Genomic DNA, 20,280 nt, shown 5'->3' with positions numbered 1-20,280 from the left:
TATCTGGGGATATCAAGCCATCAAGAGGAGACGTCATTCAGTCATTTAGTGAATGCCTATCGTGAACTGTCGCCCTGGACCTGGTGCTTCAGATGTTCTTTTAAAACTACAATCTTGATTCCATGATCAGAAAATAGACTCAGGAGAAAGAACGCAAAGAGAAAGGCTTGTGTGGAGCTGTGTGTGTCCCCATGTTCCACTTTCCCACGGGGCGGATGTAATTGCTGGCTGGAAAATGAATCTCCCTGGAGACCATTCTGGCACTTCTAGAAAGTGGAGGGTGCTTCCTGGAGGAGCTCAAGTGTGGAGAGCATGAAGGGACATCAGTAGGTCCGGCCAGATGCTGCAGGGCCTCGCGGTTCCTCTAGGCTCTATTCTGTGATCAAGGGGGTGACTGAAACGGAGCACAGCCATACTTGCTCCCGTGGGCTTTCGCTGGTGAGCTCACGCTTTGGGAGGGGACTTCCTAAAATGGGGTCTGCAGGCCCCTGGGAACTGAACTTAGATTGAAGGGTTGGGGTGGCTGGGGGAGTTAGCCCACCATAATGTCCACTACTCCTCCTCAGTAACTCCTACTTAAACTATATCTATCTATACAAATATACATAGCTGAGTGTGTGTGTGTGTGTGTAGGGGGGGAGGCAATTTTAAAAATATTCCTATTTTAATTGGTCTGAAATATACAATCTAAGTGGTAACTTTGTTTCCTATGCTTACCAGGAAGCACACTGCTTTCATTCATGCTTAGTATGCAAATAAGCTTCCAGAGAAGTCCACGGGCCCCTCCTTCCTAAATCTGGCTCTAGGAAAGAGCTGGACCAGAGCCTGGGATAATAATCCAAGAGTAGGTGCTTAGGGACGGGTCTGGAATCAGGAGGTGCTCAGGCTGTCTAGGCTGTCTAGCTGCATTCATTTTTAGCTGTGTTTTGTCAAGTCAAACTCAACCCCCCCTCCACCCCACCATCAAAAAGGAAAAGTGTCAACAGGCTGTGAAAGACACTCAGCTGATCTGTGGCTATTAGCATGAGATAAGCACCTTAAATAAAACCATTCATCTCCTGGCAGCCTTGGCGTAATGGAAAAAACATGGACTTTGGATATACTAAATAAGCAGTGTTTCAAAACTTCCTAGAACCCATTTCCTCATCTGTACATGCAACTACTAGCAGATTCTTCCATTAGCAGCTGTGAGGGTTGAGATGGTGGGCGCAAAGCCCCGCCCCAGCGTTGTGCACTGGTAGTCGCATCCCAGTCAGGACTTCTGACTCTGAAACATGTGCTTTCCTGGTTGAAGTAACTTGCAGTTCTTACGGACAGAGATTCTAAGTTCCATCTCTACGTTTGAACGTTTGAAGTTTTACACTTGAGAGTACATTTGGCTTAAAAGCATAGAATTGTCACGGAGTTCATCATGGATTTATGTCTAATAGTAAAATAAGGGTAAAAATATAAATGTCCTCCGTTAGGAGATTGATTTCATAAATCAGTATAGCTATGTGATAGAATACTTTGCGACATTAAAATTGTGCTTTTGAAGAATACTTAGTGACAAGAAAAACGTTCATGATAAAGTACTAAGTAAAAGAAAAGCCATAAACAAAACATCATTCAACAGGACCCCACTCTAGAAAAGCAAGTAAAATACATAAAGGCAAAGAAGCACCAAAAGCAAACGCTTCCCGCTGGGAGGCGGGAGGAGGTGGAGAGAAGTGATTTCCTTCCTGTATTTTGGGGGTTTGTAAGTTTCCATCAATGATCATATATTCGCTTTAAATCTGAAAATGATAGAAAGTCCTCGTGGTCTTGGGAGGCGCGCGAACCTGGCGGAAGCGGGCGGGACCGGCGGCCCCCAGCGCCCCCTGGCGGCGCCCCGAGGCCCCGCCCCCCGGGGGCAGCGCGACGGGGCGGGGCGCGGAGCCCCTGCCCAGCCCAGGCCCGCGCGGGCGGCGCCGGACTCGCCCCGCCAGGAGGAGGTCGGATCGCACCGTCCGCAGCGGCCAGGCAAGCCCGGGGCCGGGGCCGGGGCCGGCGGGGCCGGGGCAGGGGCTGGGCGGCGCTGGGCCGGGGTCCCAAACTTTCCGGGAGTGCGCGGGGGGCCGGCCCACATGGGGATCTGTCGCCGTCACCTCTGGAGTTTCGCTTTCCCGGTGCTCCTGGGGCCAGCGAGCGGCGCCTGTTTAGCCTCGAGAGCCGAGCAACAGTTTGTGGGCCCCGGCGAGGGGGCCGGGATCTAAGGGTGTCAGGTCGCTCTTTCTGGCGCGACTGTCGCAGGGCGTGTCCGGAGTGCCAGCCCCAGAGTGGCCAGCTGTGCGTGTGATGAGGGTAGTTAGGGCGCTCAGCTGCTGGGGGGAGGGGAGGCGGCCCAGGGCCGGCCCCAAGTTGTCCCTGCAGGCCCTGGCGGCAGCCTTGGTGTAGACAGGTGAATGAGTATTTCAGTGAGTGGGGGAACGGGTCCCAGCTCATAGACAGGGTGGAAGCAGTGAGCAGCCCACGTCCTGGGTGAGGGGATGTGGCCACTGCTGTCACCATGACTTTGCCTCAGTGCCCCTGCTTCTAGCCATTGTCCCGGGCCGGGTTCGGAAAGCTACAGGAAAGTACTGACTTTCTCCTCGCCTCTTTGGGTCAGAGTGAAAACCGAACCGGAAAACGGCAAAGGGGAAAACCATTGGAGGCTGGGAAGAAGCAGGGCACGTCGAGGGCGAGTGGAGGGAGGCGGCTGGGAGGCCTGGGCCTGCTCTGCGGGCTCTGCATCAGCTCTTGTCCTCTGGGGGGTCTCCATGCCGTCTCCCTCAGCGGTGGCCTCTGTGTGGTACCCAGGGGGTGGGGTTCTACCTGAGGAACCTGGACGTCTGGTAAGCTGGCCTAGGCCTGGGAGCCAGGGTCAGAGCCAGATGTCATGGAAGGTCCCTCAGGTGTCCAGTTCTCTGGGGCTCTGAAATATTCATCTCACCGCTGGGTTTTGGTTTCAAAGCTGGCGCCTTTGGCCTGGCCAGTGGTGGCAGGGGAGCCAGGTGCTTCCTTGGGGCTGCTTGGTCTGGGGCTAAGGGTAGCCGTGCTTCCTCCTCACCTGCCTGTCTCTCCAGTCACCAAGACCCAAACAGAGACCCAGTTTGTAACTTAGAAAGAAGTGGGGGACACACAGGGTTAAAGGCCCTGACTTCCTCTGTCGTCTTGTGCCATGACCTCAGGGCCTCACTTGTAAAAATGAGCAAGTCAGAGAGGTAATGATGGGTTACACCTGAAGTCTGGGGAGAGGCTCATGTCATGAGCTGAGGTAATAGCCACCTCAGCTCAGCCTCCCCCATGGGTACGGGGCTTCTGCCGGAGTGCTTCCATCCTCAAAACTTCTCACCCTGGGCCCTTCAGAGAGAGCAGAAGCCCCAGAGAAGGGATACACACTTGTGTATCTTCAGAGGGCCCCACTGGGAAGGCCAGGGGGTGGAAGCTCATACAGCTTTCTGGGAAGAAGGCCTCTGCTAACAATTTGGTTAACCCTGATGTGGGCTTTCTGGAGTATTCTGTTGGGAACGCCATGGCGGGGATGGTCTTGATGGAATCTTCCAACTCTAAGATTCTGGGATTCTAGGCCAAAACTTGGGTATTGTTTTGAAGTAGAAATGATATCCAGGCAGCCAGAGGCCACAGTGCGGGGCGCCTGGAGGATGCTCAAAACACTGGTCAGGGAGGAAGATAAGAATGAGTCGTTCTTCCTGTATCTAATGATTTGTGTTTTGTCCCATTACATAAAGGTGATGTTAGGGGATGCCAGCCTCCTGGTTCTGTGCTGGTTGGAGATGTCCCCCAGGCCTTGGCAGTCAGTCCCGCGTGGAGATGCTAATAGTAGCTGTCTGGGGGCTGGGGGTGGGGGAGTAAGAGGAGAGGAACGACCCTCCCAGAGGACCCTGGCATCGAGCTAACTCTGAGAGTGAGGGGCACACCTGGTACTTGATGTGACTGCTCTGAGGGGCTGGGTGTAAGGACAGGGGTTTTAAGATATGAGGAGTTAGGACGTGAATCACTCTCAGGGTTGGGTCTGTCTGTAACACAAAGGTGGCCTGGTCAGCGTCCCACAGGATATTAATTAGTTGTGCCCTGATAGAAGGTTTCAGGCTTAAGGAAGTCTGAAGGAGCCCTGGGTTAAAGAAAGCGTTGGCTTTTCCCCGCCAGACCTCGAAGAGGCTTCATATGCCATTGTGCCCTGTGAATTTCCAAAAGGGGCTGTGGCTGTTTCTCAGGGCCCTTAGCATCTCCAGGGCAGTGTTCTTCGAGCAGTCCGGGAAAAGCCTGGCTGGCTCTCTACTCTCTGGTTCCCGGTAACTAGCCCCCCCTCCCTTCCCCGTGTGGGCTGGTTTGGGGGAAAGGGAGGCCAACGGAGGTCATCTGCCTGGATTCCCACACATAGTTAGTGGCAGAGTTAGAACTTGAACCCAGGACTCTTGACTTCCTGCCTTGTACTCTTTCTTTTCTACAGAGTTCCCCTGTGTCTCTGCAAGCTCTGGGCTAAGTGAGCCCCAGGAGATGCTGGCCACAGGGTCCAGAGGGCAACATGGGGGCAGTGTGCGGGGAGAGGGAGTTATGGCCACTCCCAGGCCCAGAACACCCCCATGCCATGTGCCTCTGCCCTCTGCAGAGTCCTCCAGACCAGTTTCACACTGGTAGTGACCCCGCGTAGATTGTTTAGGAAGTACGTTGTTCTGCCCTGAAGCCTTCTGTTCTGGTCCGTTTGGCTGTTTATTCGGAACCAGAGACTGTTAGGAGTGGAGTGGGCTTTGATGCTTGGTTCAGGGTATTTGTTTTACGGATGAGAAAACTGAGTCCAGAGATGTGCAGTGGCCTACCGTGCCACACACGGTGGAGTCAGGACCAGAGCCAGGACAGGAACTCAGCTCCCTGCCTCCTCGCCCAGGGCTCTGGCCTGGCTGGACTTGCTGCAGGGGACAGGGGATTGGTATCAACAACAAAGGTCTGTGCTACTGCGGCCCGCCCCAGGTGTTGGCCTGGTCACACAGGTGACTCGTGGAGGTGCCTTGGGGACTTCTGCTCCAGGCAGGTGTAAAAGCAGAGGGCAGGAGCGTTAAGATCAGCCATCAGATCTGAGTTCAGACCCATCTCTGCTGTTCACCTGCTCTGGGACCAGAGACTTGGTTTTCTCTGAATCTCAGTTTTCTCATCTGTGGAGTGGGGATACGAATTTGCACCTCACAGGGCCGTTGTGAGTCTCAGTTACCTGCTTGTAAGTACACAGTACTTCAGACGTGCCTTAGTCCTCAGTGGTAAGTACACAGTACTTACTACCATAAGTGGTTCTCTTCCCTCCCTGCCCACCGGAGTGAAGGTTTGTCTCCCTTCTCCGTTGTGGGTTGTTAATTATCTGTCTGCCTCTCCGGTCCTAACTTCCACTGACCAGGCAGGAGGAGATGGAACACACAGAAGGCAGTGGATAGGGGGCTGTTTCTGAAGTGGCATCTAGCCCCCGTTAATGGCTTCCTCTTTCCTTATCTGCACACCCAGGCTGTTTGACCACTGACTCGGCTGGAGTCTCTGAGGTTACCTACTCTGATGACAGCTCTACCCCCCAGAGAAGGGCGATGGGGGAGCTGCGGGTGCCTGGGTCCTCCCCTGCTCTCCAGGGCGGCTCCCCTTCCTTGGAGACTGGAGCCGCCCCTCAGTCTTGGATTGGAGAGAGGCCACCCTGGCTGGAGACCGGGAGGCTGGAAGGGAAGTCACGGGTTGGCAGCCTTATCTGTTTCTGAGCGGGAGGGCACAGAGAACTCTGGGAACGGGTGGCTTCTGGCTCCGCCTCAGCATGTGTGTGCTTGCGTCGGTCGCTCTGAGTCCTCAGACAGTGGGCTGGGCTGGGGATGGAAGTTCCAAACCCAAGATCAGGAGGGCCTGTCGCAGGTGGGGCAGGAACTTTCGTGGCTCTGGGGTTTCCTTGTCTGTCAGCTGACCAGATGGTTTCTAAAGTCCAGATCCTTTCTAGATCCTTTCAGTGTCATCCTGTTAATCCCAGAGGCCAGGCGGGCAGAAGGCTAAGTTGATTCTGGGCCCCTTGGTTGGTGTGCCTCAGGCCTGGTGACTTGTCCAGACACTCTGGGTGCATCTTTTTCTCCTTTGCCCTGGTGGCTGTGTGCTGGGGTGAGGGGAAGTGTTTTTGGCAGGGAGGGGAGTGCTGGGGGAGTTGGGGAGGTGAAGGGAAGGGGAGGTAAGGAGACTGTCAGGCAGGCCTGGTCCCCGCCTGCGTGCTCCTGCCTGCTGGGTGGGGTTTCCTGAGATGCGCACTCTGAGCTATTCTTTCCACTCTGGCCCTGGGCATCCGTTCCTGGCAGGGAGGCTCCTGGCAGGGAGGCGGGCAGGCTGCCTGGATCAGTCAGCTGCTCCTCTCCGCCCCTCCCTCCAACACACACACCCTCTTGCTGTAACCCCAGTAGCTCAGGCCTCCTCTGCAGATGCCAGAGCCTTAACCCTTCAGAGTCTCCCTGGGGAGCCGGAGCCCGGGCCTCAGCTGGCTGCGAGCATGGTGGCCACACTGAGATGTCCCCCAAGGCTGCATCTGAAAACCTCCACAGCCAACAAGTCGTGCGTTTGAGCTCCCGCACTTGGCTGCTGTGATGGCTGGGTCTGGGGGTCCTTTGGGAGAAAGGAGCGGGTCTGGCTCCTTCCTGATGGGGGTGGGGGCCATGAGAATGGGGAGCAAACTTAGATCTGTAATGGGCAAGGATGTGGCCGAGTCTGAGTGTCTTGTGAGGAAGAAAGTTCTAACAACCCAAGCTGCTCCCTGCTGCTGGAGTTGTTCCGTAGAAACCGAATGTACACTGTGTTTTAGGAAAATTCAGGCTTCCAGTGGGAACGTTAAACGTCCTTTTTAGCCCCTGGAGACTGCGAGCCCTCCCATAGCTACCAGTGGAACCCAGAGGACCTGATTCCTGGTTTCTAGTCTTTGGGCATCAACCCTCCTCACTCTGCCTCTGGATCTCCTCCTCCTCCCCTTTCGACTCTACGTTCTTCTCCAGCTCCCACCTTTAGTCATAGCGTGGAAAGCAAACACTGCCCACTTCCTCCTTTCCCCACTCCCTCGGCAGATGCCAGCCTAAACCTCACCCCTAGCGGAGGCCCTGATGACGCGGAAGTGGCCAGGGACCTGAGGTAGGTCGGGCGGTGGCCTGGGAGCCCTGGCCCTGAGGCTCCTGGCCAGCTGGCCTTGCTCGGAGGTGAATGGCTGAGCTTAGCCACTGCCCTGACCAGCCTGGACACTCTCGCCCTCTCTTGCACCCAGGTGTCTACACTAGAGAGTTGGAATGGAGTCCCGGGCCCAGGCCCAGCTTTGTGACAAGGGTTGGTCACTCTGCCCCCTGCACTGTACTGTCTGTAGTAAAGCAAGGGGCTGGCTGGCCTCAGATGAGCGAGTTTCCTTCCAGCTCTGACGTCCCTCTTCACCTCCTGGCGGCTGCCCGGGGTTGGGGAAGTGGGGGCATTGTGGACGGGCTGAGTGGCTTGGCGTGCGTGTGTTGTGTAAGCCTTATGTTCTTGTGAAAGTCTTGGAGGGGAAGCTGTGTGCAGGCGGACAGACACGGTGCCTGTGAGCAGGCAGAGCAGGGGGTGTAAGAGCACAGCTCTGGCAGACTGAGAAGGACAATCTCTGTATGACTCCACTCATATGAGGAGTTTAAACATGTGGACAAAGAGAACAGATTAGAGGCTACCAGGGGAAAGGGGGGGGGGTGCACCTACAACACGACTGACAGACAATGATGTACAACTGAAATTTCACAAGATTGTAACCTATCATAAACTCAATAAAAATTAACTTAAAAAAAAAACAAGAGCACGGCTCTGGGGTCAGGCAGCTCAAGTCTTGACCTCGTGACCCCCTGGCCAGGGAACCGTGGGCAAGTGACTTAATTCTTCTAAGCCTCTGTTGCTTCATCTGTGAATGGGAATAATGACGTTCTCCACACTGTTGGGCTATTGTAAGGATTTGGTGAAATAATGACTAAAAATAGCCAACCTTTACTGTTTATCAGGGCTCGGGCACTGTACCAGGCACTCTGTGTTTTCTCATTTACTTTTCACAACAACTCTGTGGAGGGTGCTATGATCATGTTAACCCCATTTTCCAGGTGGGGAAGCTGAGGCCTAGTGAGGTGAAGTGGTCAGTGCCAGTCTCTGGTGAGCATGGGCTGGTGGCCGAGCCCCAGGGAACTGGACTGTGACCTGCTCTGTTCCCAGAAGGCAGGTCTACTGGTGAATTCCTCTGAGGCCAGCCGAGTCAAAGGGAGGGGCAAGGAAGTCAGAAGGAGTCTCTGTGAGTCAGCGGCCCGCTGGGCTGGACCGGAACACTGGAGTCCTGGTGGTGCATCCAAGGCTGACGTCTTTGCCCTGATTCACCCTGCATGCTGTGGCTGTAGCCTCTCTGGTGTGGGGAGGGACCGGTTTGTTGGGTTTGGCTTAGAGGAAGGAAGGAGGGGCCACCGGCTGTCCAGGCAAAGGGCAGGCCCTCCAGTAGCCAGGCTCCTCAGGAAGTCTCAGGATTACAGTCTCTTAGAGCTGGAGATGAGCTCAGAGACCAGCTGGCCCTTCCACCTCACTTCACGGAGGGGCACCTGAGGAGGCGACAGGACCAGGCTGTGGTGACATCATTGTGTGGTGGCCCAGCTGGGGCTTCTGACCACAGGGGCCTTTCCTGCCGGTGTCTCTGGGGCCATGTTCAGCCTGTTCACCTTTGTACCACCACCCAGATGGTGGATGTCAGATAGGCCTGGGGTGCCGAGATGACAGGAATGATGACAGATAACCCTACTCCGAATGTGACCTGCCTCTGGTGGAGTTAAAGGGGGTTTTTGGAGGGCACGGGGAGACCCGTGTAGGGAGAAGAGGCCCTGGCCTCAGGGGAGGAGAACCCAGTTTCTCTTCCTGCTTTTTTAGAAGTCTATTAAGGAGATCCACGTATTATAACTAATTTTCCTACCCTTACCTAAGCCCCAAACATTTTCACAAACAGTTAATATCTGTTTCTTAAACAAACACCACCCAGTTTTTGGTTTTGCTCCCTGATTCCTCAGAGCACCCTGCCCGACTCTGCAGGCCCTTGCCCACGACCCCGCTTTTGTCGCCCTGGTTTGCTGTGTTACACCCTCTCTGTGAGGAAGGTCTGTCTCGTTTTTGGCCTGATGCGTTCTTGCTGTTGTCTGTTTACTCTGGGAAGATGCAGAGCAGATTTCCTCAAAGTAACCCATTTAGAGGCCTGGCCCGGTATTCCATCGCTCGTCCCCACCCTCCCTGCCACCTTCCCCTCTGGATGATCCCAGCTGTGGAAAGAGAGAAGAGCCGAGGCAGCGCTTTGTCTGCTCCCTGAACTGCGCAGCTGCCCTAAGAGACAAGCCGGTTCTCCTCTCCTTCTAGCAGAGGCTCGCAGGATGCCTGCTGACTGGGCCTGGGTGCTTCCTCCCTGTGGGGCCCTAAAACTCCACCCCTTGGGAGGTGCTCTCAGGGGCCCAGACTCTGTCATGGCTCGGCCCTACCAGACATAGGGACCTTCCAGGGACTGGCTCCTTAGCCCCTCCCAAGCCCCCATCTCTGCCTCCGTGGAGGGGAACACAGGGCCCGGAGGACACTTATTTGGCAGAAGAGGCATGAAGAACACAGCGTGATCTAGAGGACACACACCCAGCACCCTGAAGGCCTCGATTCTGGCTGTGCTATTAACCTGGGACCCTGGGGAGTCCCTGCACTGTTCTGGGCCTTGGTTCCCTCATCTGACCTGAGCTTTTAGGGAATCTGATCTCTGTTTCTGCTTCCTTGCTCCCTGTTCCTCAGCCCACCCCCGGCTGTGGGGCTCCTGCCGCAGAGAAGGGACTGACTAATTCCTCAGGGCTCCCTCCTCCCCTCTAGCTATGGCCCCTGGGGGTACAGGGGCACAGGCAGGGATCATGGGGACCCTGGGGCTTCAGGGCCCTGCATGCTCTATCTGCTGCCTGGCAAGGCCATGCAGAGAGTGGTGACAGCCACAGGCCGCCCCACGCCTGTCTCCCGAGCCCCAGCTGTGACTGAAGAACCAGAAAGTCCTGTCTCAGGCCTGCCCTCTGTGTAGCCTCCCAGCCCCCAGCCTGAGGCCTCTCCAGCGGCCCCTGACTTCAGCCTGCCACTATCCAGGGGCTCTCCTCCTCCGGGCCTGGCAGCTCCAGCCCTGGGGCCAGCCTTTGTTGTCCCCCCTGCCCCCCATGGCTGTGGCTCCTCCCAGCTCTGCTTTTCAGGCCTGGCGCTCCTGCTCCTGCCAGCTGCCCTAGGGGCTGGGCTGACTCCTTCCATGGGTCCCAGTTGGCCATGCGACTCACTGGGAGGCGTTGCTGGGGCCATTGGGCTTCTCCCCTGGTCACTGGAAGCCTGTCTTTAATGAGCACAGGGCCCCAGGGCCCTGTGAGCATGGGGTCCCCAGGGCCCCTGGTTCTTGTCTGTCACACCACTGCTGCCCAGTGAGTGCTCTGGCCTCCTGCACTAGGTGCCCCCTCCTGCTTTCCTAAGGCAGGCAGTGACACAGCAAGGAGGGCTGCGCACAGGAAGCTGGCATGGAGGTGGGGGCAGGTGCTGAGCTGGTGGGGCGACGGCGGTGGGAGGGTAGCCTGTGGGCAGAGAACGACATGTGCGATGGAGAGAGAAATGTGAGGGTCTCCTCTCCATGGAGGCAGCCTGCCCTGGGCTGAGTGAGCTGGGCCTGGACACTCATGATTGCTTTTCTTGTCTCCCATTTCAGGTCCAGCAGCTGGGGTCTCCCCTCAGCCCTTGAGCAGCCATGTCTACCCCCAGTGCTCCCCCTCCATATGAGGACCGCAACCCCCTGTACCCTGGCCCTCCTCCCCAGGGGGGCTACGGGCAGCCCGGTGGGTACCCCGCCTACCCTCCCTACCCACAGCCTGGCTATGGTCACCCTGCTGGCTACCCACAGCCCATGCCCCCCATCCACCCGATGCCCATGAACTATGGTGAGTCCCTGAAGGGTTGCTGGGGGTGGGGGGGTGGGAGGCAGCACGTGAGCACATGAGGCCACCTCCTTTGCTTCCTTTCCAAATTCCCGTTAATCTCTTTCTCTACCTTCCCTTTCAGTCTCTCCTTCTGTTTCCCCATCTTTGTCACCTCCCTACTCTTTCGCTCAGCACCGAGCCCCCCAAACCACCTGCTAGCCCCCTTATTCAGCAAGAAGACCGAGTCCATAAGACACACCCCAGAACTCCACATCAGATGAGAAAGTGGTGGGTGAAGTAATGAATTACTTCGGAGTGGCGACCTTAGGAGGCCATTTCCGCTTCCAAACTTGCAGTTGCCACCTTACCCAGACTTATTTCTTCCTTAGGAAGTGGCTTGAGCCAGAAGCAGTTTTTTTCTTTTTTCAGAATATTCTCGGTGCTGACAGATCCTCATCCTTTGTGGTAATATCTGATTTTTTTTGAGGAAGATTGCCCCTGAGCTAACATCCGTGCCCATCTTTCTCTACTTTATATGTGGGACTCCACCACAGCATGGCTTGATAAGTGGTGCTAGGTCTGTGCCCAGGATCCGGGCCACTGAAGTGGAGTGTGCAAACTTAACCGTTATGCCACCAGGCCGGCCCCGGTAATATCTGATTTTTGTAACCATCTAGCCGTCATTTGGATGTTTGATAAACATCACGGAGGTTAACCCTCTGTTTGTTAAGAAATGAGATGAGGTTCAAAGGCAGTGAGATTTTTCCTGAGTGGCTCATATGCGGATTTTGAAAGCAGTTCCCAGGAGGCATTCAAGGAACGTTTTGAGCCCCTGAAGCATCTCTGGAATCCCGGAGCTCAGCCAGGTCTCTAGGCATGCGTGTTCTGGTGTGAAGATCATGAATCAGTCACGTGTATGGCTGGCCCCGTCCTGCGCATGTGTACCGGTGACATACCTGTCTGCCCTGAGTCCTCGTGTTGGCTCCGGCCCCCAGAGGCCTGATGATCAGGCCTCACACCCTGTTCTCACCCTCCACACGCATGTGCTGTTTCCACCGTCCTTTTCCTGGCCTTCCATCCCTGACTTCCCCGCTCTGACCTCGCCAGCTCCTCTGGCCAGTACTCCAAGCCCTGTGCCTGTCTGGCTTCCTTACTAGACTGCGACCCCGACGGCAGGACCATGTGTGTTCAGACCCCAGAGGACCCAGGAGCCCTCAATAAATCCGTGCTGATGGAACGGCTCAGGCCTAAGCCCCCTCATGACAGGGGCCCTTGGCTCCATCTGGTGCCCGGGCCAGCTCTGGGTCACTCTGAGGACATTCTAGAGGACCCGGCTTGGGCGAGGAATCCTGAATTCTATCACTTGTCTTTTGGCTGGAGAGACCTGAGACTTTGTTTGCGAAAATGTCACGGGGGCTTTGGGGTTGAGGCCGTATGTCCCAGGTCCTCAGTTGGTCATACGTGATCCGTCCCTAGGCGGGGGCTACGACCGGGAGGAGAGAGCAGTGAGTGACAGCTTCGGGGCTGGAGAGTGGGATGACAGGAAAGTCCGACACGCCTTCATCCGAAAGGTGAGACATGGGCCGGGAGGCAGGGGTCCCTGGGCCCCTCAGATGGTGGGAAGGGGGGGCTCATTTCCATTGCAAACGCTGCTGCCTCCCAGGCTCTCTGGCCCTGCACTTTCCTCGAGGCCCCAGCTCCTCTGACACGGGCTCGCCCTCCTTTTGTTTTTATTTTTATTTATTTTTTTGAGGAAGATTAGCCCTGAGCTAACGTCTGCTGCCAATCCTCCTTTTTTTTTTTTTTTTTTTTTTGGCTGAGGAAGACTGGCCCTGAGCTAACATCCATGCCCATCTTCCTCTGCTTTATATGTGGGATGCCTGCCACACCATGGCTTGACAAGTGGTGCCATGTCCACACCTAGGATCCGAACTGGCAAACCCCGGGTCGCTGAAGCGGAACATGAGAACTTAACCGCTGCACCACAGGGCTGGCCCCTTGCCCGCCTTTTGCTCCTCTCTTCCTTGACCAGGTTTTGGGGGCACAGATTCAATCTGGGGAGATCTACACAGGCTCTGACAGTGTTCTGCCCTCCACAAACTTCTTTCTCCTGTTAGACTGTAAGCAACTTGAAGCCAGAAATGACCACACTCGTTGGTAGTCCCCATCCTTGTCTTAGGCCGCACAGCGCCCTGCTCAGAGGACACAGGGACCCGACAGCTGCCAGCTGTCCTGCTGCAGACGCGGGGCAGTGCAGTGATGGAGTGCCGAGAGGCCGGGTGTCGGGTGGGCACGGGAGATGTCAAGGAGCAGCTGGAGGCGGGGGTCAGCCCTGAGGGGTGTGTCGTGTCTGAGCCAGACTCCTCACTTGGGGGTGGCTTCTCGGTCAAGAGGCAGCTGGGGAGGGCTTTCAAGTGGGAATGCAGAGGAGATCCTTCAGAGTGAAGAAGGAGCCCCTCCCCACTTGTGAACACAGGGCCGGGGAGGGGGACGGGGCAGGGTCTGGGGAGAGGCCAGGGGTGTGGGGCGGTGGCCCGTGCTGCCCCCGGCTGTCTGCCTTCCAGGTCTACAGCATCATCTCCATCCAGCTGCTCATCACGGTGGCCATCATTGCTATCTTCACCTTCGTGTGAGTCCCTAGGCCTCTCTGCCCCACTCCTGCCAGCTCTGGGGTCCTAGGCCCGGGGCTCTGGGTCACCTGCTGGGAGTGTGAGTTGGGGACTGGACGAGGAGTTGGGATGCGGGTGATTAGAGAAGATGGCGCAGCAGGCTGTCCCTGGCACTCAGCAGGGAGGCAGGCAGGCTGTGGTGTGACTCCTCTCTTGTCCTCTCCTGCTCCACAGGAGGCCGGTCGGCGAGTTCGTGAGGAAAAACCTGTTCGTCTACTACATATCCTAGTGAGTCTGGGCTCCTTTCTGCTTGGGGCATGGAGAGGAGGGGTGACAACTGAGCAGCTTTGCTCAGTGCAGGGATCAAAATACTTTTTGAGAGCCAGCCCTGATGGCCTAGTGGTTAAAGTTTGGCGCTCACCGTTTCGTCGGCCTGGGTTCGCTTCCTAGTTGTGGAACCACACCACCCGTCCGTCAGTTGCCATGCTGTGGCGGCTCACACAGAAGAACTAGAAGGACTTATCACTGGGATATACAACCATGCACTGGGGCTTTGGGGAGCAAAAAAAAAGTATGTTCAAAATACTTTTTGAGACGGGCCCTCCAGCTTGCCAGCTGTGCTGGGAAGCAGGGGTGGGTGTGACCAAGTGAGGAGCACCAGCATCACATGGCCCTGGAGCAGGCAGTGGGAACTGGTGGCAGCATGCCTACTGCAGATCGGCCCAGGCTGGGGGCATCCTGGCCTGTGGGGTCACTCCCCCTGACTTCTCCACAGCTCTGGGGGCCTCCAACCTGCCAGCCTGTGGAGGGCCGCTAGGTAGGGCCTGTGGGTGACTTCCCCATCTCTTTCTCCCCAGTGCTGTCTTCTTGGTCACCTACCTGACCCTTGCCTGCTGCCAGGGACCCAGGTGAGTCCCAGAGACTTAGAGAATGAGAAGGGGTGGTGGGGGACAGGAAGGAGCGGAGTATTTGGGGAAGAAAGGGGGTTCCTTCTAGCAGGTGGGCAGAGCCTTACAAGCAGTGATGACGATGTTCAGGTGTGCACAAAGTACTGCACATGTGTGGGAGCTGTTAGCTATGCAGCTATTATTCTTACAGCAGCCCTGCGAGATATGTAGCATTTTAACCACTGAACCAACAGGAAGACTCCACGGCTCAGAGAGGCTGAGTAACTTTCTCATGGCCACAGAGGTGGTTAGTGTAAGAGCTGCAGACGAATCCAGGTCTTTGTGGCTCCACAGCCCAGGTCTGTCCCATTGCTCCCTGCTGCCCCTGCATAGAACACCTGACCAGGTACCCAAGGCGGTGACAGCCTCTTCTCCAAATCAACGCCTAAGTCTCTAGGTTCCTTCTGCTAAAGGAGTCTCTGATGCCTGGCTGGCCCAAGTCACTCAATCCTGGTTTCTTTCCCTTCAGACGCCGTTTCCCATGGAACATTATTCTGCTGACCATCTTTGTAAGTCCAGAAGGGTCGAGGGAGGGTGTGGAGACGGTGTGAGGGAGGGCTGGCCCTAGGGAAGGATGGGGACCCCACTGTGGAAGATGTCCCTGGCTCTCTCCCACCTTATCCCGAGCCCTGCCCCTGGTCTCCTTGGGGGCCACCTCTCCACCTGTCACATTTATCCCCGCTCTGGCAGTCCACCCTGACCGTGCCTCTCAGCCCCGCCTTCCTGCTCAAGTGTCTCCCTCTCCTCTCTGTCCTTCCCGCAGACTCTTGCCCTGGGCTTCATGACAGGCACCATTTCCAGGTACGTTCAGGGACAAAGCACTACACTCTTGGGAAGTGTGTATTCTAGGGAGTGGGACATCCCTGGGCTGGAGTCATCTGTATGGGGTCCTTCTGGAAGTGGGGCTCTGAAGTCATCATGGGGGCTCATGCCTCAGGCCTCTCCTCGCTCCTTCCCCACAGTGTGTATGAAACCAAAGCCGTCATCATTGCGATGATCATCACTGCCGTGGTGTCCATCTCAGTCACCGTCTTCTGCTTCCAGACCAAGGTGAGAGCTGCATGGCCTCCCTGGCACCCCAACCTGCTTTTGTACAGACCTGGCCCTTTGGTGGGCCCTTGAGGAGCCCTGGGAGGGCCCAGAGCCCTATGCGGGGCATTCCCTTAGACACCCTAATCCCCTTCTCTTCATGGCTACAGCAACAAAACTGCTTCCTGTGTCTGTCCTTGGAATGTCACGGTCACTCCCATGCCCCCATCAGGCAGCGCTGGCCCTCTCTGGTGGGGGGAGGCAGGGCCAGTCTGGCTGGGCTGCTAGCTGTGGCACTCATGTGACAGGTGCCTCCTTCTCCCTTCCTGGCAGGTGGACTTCACCTCATGCACAGGCCTCTTCTGTGTCCTGGGAATTGTGATGATGGTGACTGGGATTGTCACTGCCATTGTGCTGTCCTTCAAATATGTGAGTGTCCTGGGAGAGCTGCAGTCGGTGAACCCCATGCTCAGAGGAGACTGTCTGTGTAATGAGCTGTAGCAGGCCCCACAGGCCTCTGGGTGGGCTCTGGTTTCCAGAACCTCTCAACTAGCTAGCAAAGACGCCAATGCCGAAGCGCCGTCCTTTGGGTCTAGTGTCTCTTTGGAGACAGAGGCCCTGGGAGTCATGGCACCTGAGGCCCTGGACAGCATCATGGAATTCTATGGGGAGGAGGGATGAGCTCTGTCTGACAGCTGAGACCAGGTTCTGCAGGCAGACCCGGAGCGGAACCCAGAGGACCGAGGAGATAGCTTGGATAGAAGGACCTTCAGGATCACTGTATCCAACTGCTGTTTCATTCCAGTTTCATTTCTCCTCCTCTCCAGGGGGGAGCGTGAGGTCCCTGGGATGAGGGCAGTCTCCTGGCAGGGAGGGGAGCACCGACTGGAAGGGGAAGCATAGGAACAGGGGACCGCCTGCCCACTTGACCACGGGCTGGCTTTGCCCTTCTGTGGAGGCACTGGAGGGCTACTGAGCTGGGCTGCTCCCCGGTTCTGATCTTCATCCGGGTGGTCGGGGCTTCCCTCCCAGCCCTCTTCTTTAGTCGGTCCCTCCCTGGCTGGGCCGCAGGAGCCCTCTGTTGAATGCTGACCATGGCTATGGGACAGGAGATAAGGCTCTTCCCCCAGTAGGGCCCGGGGCCACCCCTCCCAGAGCTAGAGCTCCACCACCTCCTTTGTCCAGAAGTGGAGTGGACACTTCTGTACCTTAATGGTCACTAGAGGACAGCCTCTGTTTTCTCTGCCACGTATGTCACCATTCTTAATTTCTTCCAGGATCTGGAAGGCAGAAGTAGGCCTCTCGTAGCTAGCTTTGTGATCTCCCCACTCAGATGCCAGAATTCCAGGGGGAGCTGGTCCTGAGGGCCTGCCTCGGTCTGTGCTTTGCTAAGATTTCTAACGCCCTCCCTGTCCTCTCCCCAGATTTACTGGCTTCACATGGTCTATGCTGCTCTGGGGGCCATTTGCTTCACCTTGGTGAGTAAGGCCCTGCCCCTCTAGGATGGGGGCTGAGGGGCTGGAGGGGAGGAACTGGGTAGATGGAGCATGAATTTTGGCTGCTTGGGGGGAAGAGAGGGGGGGCCACAGCTGCCCTTCCCTCTCCCCACTGTCAGGAGGTTCCACTGATTTTCTGGGCATTCCTGTCATCTCGTTCACACCGCCTGCCTTAGGACACTCAGCAGGCCGTACTGTAGAGACGGTGTGTCTGCCTCTCCTAACTGGAACCGCTGGAGAGTGGAGACCGCGTGCTGTGCTCTTCGTTAACGTGGCCCCTAGGCACACCACAGGGCACGGAGGCTCCCCAGGCGGAGCTGCTGACCAGAATCGGGCTCTAGCCACTGAGCCCCTGGGCCCTCACTTGTGGCGCCCCTGTCCCTGCAGTTCCTGGCTTACGACACGCAGCTGGTCCTGGGGAACCGGAGCCACACCATCAGCCCGGAGGACTACATCACTGGCGCCCTGCAGATCTACACGGACATCATCTACATCTTCACCTTTGTGCTGCAGCTGGTGGGGAATCGCAATTGAGGACCCCCGGTTCCACCCCGCCTTGGGCGTCCCCTTCCCCAGAGGGCTGGGCCCTGGGCCTCAGACCCCTTTCCTCCCTCTCAAGTAATACGCCCAATTTCCTTTCTGTCCTGGCATGGCTGGCCGCTCTGGCTGTGGATGTGTAGGTACCTAGCAGGGCCGGAAAAACTGGGGGCTAAGTCTCGCCCTTGGTGGACTTGGCAGGGACTAGGCTGAAGATGTGCCTTCTCCCTCCACTCACTGTACGGCACAGCTGGGGCTGGAGAGGGAGGGATGAAAAGAGCCTATCCTATAGCTAAAAGAGACTATGAGAGGTAGAAGTGACATCAAGGTGATGAGGTGGCCCCTCCCACCTCTGCCACAGGCTCTGGGCTCTATAGCTGGAGCTGTTTCCTCCCTCAACCCCCAAGAAAGCCAGCGAACTTTGTCCCCAGCTGCCTGGACTCATAGGCCATATCCTGTACTGCTTTGGCAAGTGTCGGCACCTTCCAACTCAGGAAGGTAGAAGAGATCTGTGCCCGGGGGTCCCCTGCTTCAACCCCTCTTTCGACTGCATGTGTATACTGTTTATCTGGGTTAGGGGTCGGGGAGGAAGAGAGTGAGCAGAGTCAAGCACAGGACAGGGACCAGTTGGAGCAGCATGTGGCCTGCGCTTCCTCATGGCTTGTGGTGATGATGGCGACAGCAGGCCCTTTGCAGCCCCTGGTCCCCATCTTTCACAGCCGCCTGGGGCCTCCCTGGTGCTTCTGAGGTCTCTGCTCTGGGGACCTCTTGCTTCCTGTGCTCAGGCTACTCAGAGCAGAAAGTAAGGGGCAAAGATCAGGAGATGGGGTGGTCTGTAGGATCATGAGTGTGGCCAGGAAGCAACCAGGGTGAAGGGGGACTGGGGTGGGGGCAGAGAAAATGCCTTGGGGTCCCCCACCCAGTCTGAAGGATATGCAAGCCTACGGTGGTGGCCATTGAAACTTCTGTGTTCTTTCCTCTGCTAAGCCGGGGAGGGCCCTGAGTGAAAGGACACTTGCCCTCTCAGTCTGCTCCTAACGCGCACTGGGGGAGGGTGGACTTGAGCCAGCTGTTGCTTTCTCTGTGACACCAAGTGCCTGAAGCTGGAATGGGGAAGCGGACAAGGGTCACTCTGTCGGGTCGGGGTGGAACCCAGGTCAGCCTATGGTATATAATTAGGACTTCTCTAGTAAGTACTTGGTCCTAATATATCACACAAAGGACATAACTAGAAAAGTAATAAAGTCTTCTGTTTAGAAATTAAAGCCCTGTTTGGTTCTGGTTTTCTTCACTTTAAGCTGTCAGCTCCAGGAGGATTGGTCTGGCCCTGGCCAAAGCATCCACTTCCTCCCTCTGTGTTCTGGCCTGGTGTCTTTCACCCTTTCCAAGGTAACCTAACACGCTTTGCCCCAGCACTTGCTGGTGATGGAGGCAACAGGCTGGGGAAGGCTCAACCCTACAGTACCCACTCCGAGCAGCAGCACGTGACCTGTTCTGCATCAGGGACCCTTTACAGGAGCACACCAGAGCTCTGAGCTCTCTTCCCACAAGGCTGGATGTGTACAAACTAGTTTGCATATGGCCGGGAAGCTGGCCCACAGGTTCAGGTTTAGAACCCCTGCCTTAGAAATCACTGGTCCAGTCTCTCTTACAAACAAGGAAACTGAGGCCCAGAGAGGATGAATCATTTGGATTCAGCCAAGAGGAATTGTGTTTTTTTCCCTCCAAACCCTCAATGATTCTCTTTATTATTTGTTCGAGACTGAGTGGGACCCCACCCTCCTGGCCGGCACCTCTGAGGGCTCGGTCCCCAGGGCCTGAGCCTAGGCTTCTGTGCTTAAGTCTCTGTGGTTGCCCCAACTATCCAGCCAAGAACACTGAGGGCTTCTGTGAGAGGGAGCACACATGAGTAACCAACCCCACCCTGCCCCTCCCATCCCAAGGGATTCACAAACCCACTCCTCGTGCCTTTCCACTCAGACACTCAACTTTATTTGCCTTTGGCTGGCTTCTCTGGAGGGGACGGGCAGGTGCTGGCAGCAGCCTGGGCTTCACGCGCCCTCTGGTGGACTTCAGAGGCAAGGACCAGAATCATGGCCAAAGCCAAGGGACCCCACAGTCAACACAGTCTAGGAGAGGGCTGCAGTGTTCCTCAGGCCTGCACCCCGGACCCAGCATCAGGAGACGGGGTAGGCTTGGAGGAGGCCCTGAACCTCTGGCTCTCATACTCGCCCGTGTTGGATGCCCGCATGTTCTGCCGAGCCTTCATCTGCTTCAAACGGTCCTTGTCCACTTCCCGCTTGGTGAGGATGAAGAGGAGGATACCACAGGGGAAGCCGATGGCCCTAGGGGTGGGGAGATGTGCACGGGGTTTGGGGAGGGGCCAAGCCTGAGCCAGAGGAGCTGGGGGAATCTCACTCCAACTTCCTCCATCGCGTGAACACTGCAATACCTCTCGTGTCTATTCAGCCTCCGCGCTGGCTGCTGGAGGGCCCCACGCAAATCAGATCCTGCCGCTGCCCTGCTCGGAACCCTGTAACAGCTCTCCAGCACTTCACGGCCGAGGCCAAACTCCTAGGCACAGCCCCAAAAGCCCAGTGTGGTTGGGTCTCTGCCCACCTCGTTGTTCCTTTCCCATATAGCCTGCCGCTCCTCAACATGAGCCCGGGCAATCCTGCCACACTGACTGCATGAGTCTCTAGAC

General features: G+C 56.5%; 2 protein-coding genes across 7 annotated transcripts in view; one reads left to right on the top strand and one right to left on the bottom strand.

The window, feature by feature from the left end:
• PNKD (PNKD metallo-beta-lactamase domain containing) overlaps positions 1 to 20,280 on the bottom strand; it is a 58,553-nt gene that overhangs the window by 36,491 nt on the left and 1,782 nt on the right. Inside the window, exon 3 of one of the 2 annotated variants that reach the window (XM_008539726.2) lies at positions 19,542 to 19,921. The exons of the other annotated variant lie outside the window; for it this stretch is intronic. Coding sequence (XP_008537948.1) covers positions 19,729 to 19,921 — 193 coding nt within the window. The 3' untranslated portion in view covers positions 19,542 to 19,728. Of the gene's footprint in view, positions 1 to 19,541; positions 19,922 to 20,280 lie in introns of those variants that run through there. 2 annotated transcript variants of the gene reach the window in all.
• Positions 1,864 to 18,841, top strand: TMBIM1 (transmembrane BAX inhibitor motif containing 1). 5 transcript variants are annotated; one of them, XM_070619902.1, is made up of 12 exons: positions 1,864 to 2,001; positions 10,751 to 10,877; positions 12,435 to 12,529; positions 13,523 to 13,587; positions 13,802 to 13,855; positions 14,425 to 14,475; positions 14,984 to 15,023; positions 15,278 to 15,315; positions 15,477 to 15,564; positions 15,877 to 15,972; positions 16,968 to 17,021; positions 17,427 to 18,841. In XM_070619902.1, the coding sequence occupies exons 2-12, from the start codon at positions 10,790 to 10,792 to the stop codon at positions 17,571 to 17,573; spliced, it is 816 nt and encodes a 271-aa protein (XP_070476003.1). In that variant the 5' UTR covers positions 1,864 to 2,001; positions 10,751 to 10,789; the 3' UTR covers positions 17,574 to 18,841. The 5 variants fall into 5 exon arrangements, with proteins under 5 accessions (XP_070476003.1, XP_008537949.1, XP_070476004.1 ...); XM_008539727.2 differs by having other exon boundaries at positions 10,751 to 10,979; XM_070619903.1 differs by lacking the exon at positions 1,864 to 2,001 and adding an exon at positions 5,766 to 5,901.

This window comes from Equus przewalskii, chromosome 5 (assembly GCF_037783145.1).
Source record: "Equus przewalskii isolate Varuska chromosome 5, EquPr2, whole genome shotgun sequence".
In the NCBI taxonomy this organism is placed as follows: domain Eukaryota; kingdom Metazoa; phylum Chordata; class Mammalia; order Perissodactyla; family Equidae; genus Equus; species Equus przewalskii.
The sequence above is the reverse complement of the archived record's forward strand: the minus strand, read 5'-3'. Positions and strand labels throughout refer to the sequence as shown.

Bases quoted from the DNA above. Each gene is read 5' to 3' on its own strand.
- TMBIM1 (XM_008539727.2), top strand. From the start codon at position 10,790: ATGTCTACCCCCAGTGCTCCCCCTCCATATGAGGACCGCAACCCCCTG. The intron at 12,530-13,522 runs GTGAGACATGGG...TCTGCCTTCCAG, and splicing joins GACACGCCTTCATCCGAAAG to GTCTACAGCATCATCTCCAT. The intron at 15,565-15,876 runs GTGAGAGCTGCA...CCTTCCTGGCAG, and splicing joins TCTTCTGCTTCCAGACCAAG to GTGGACTTCACCTCATGCAC.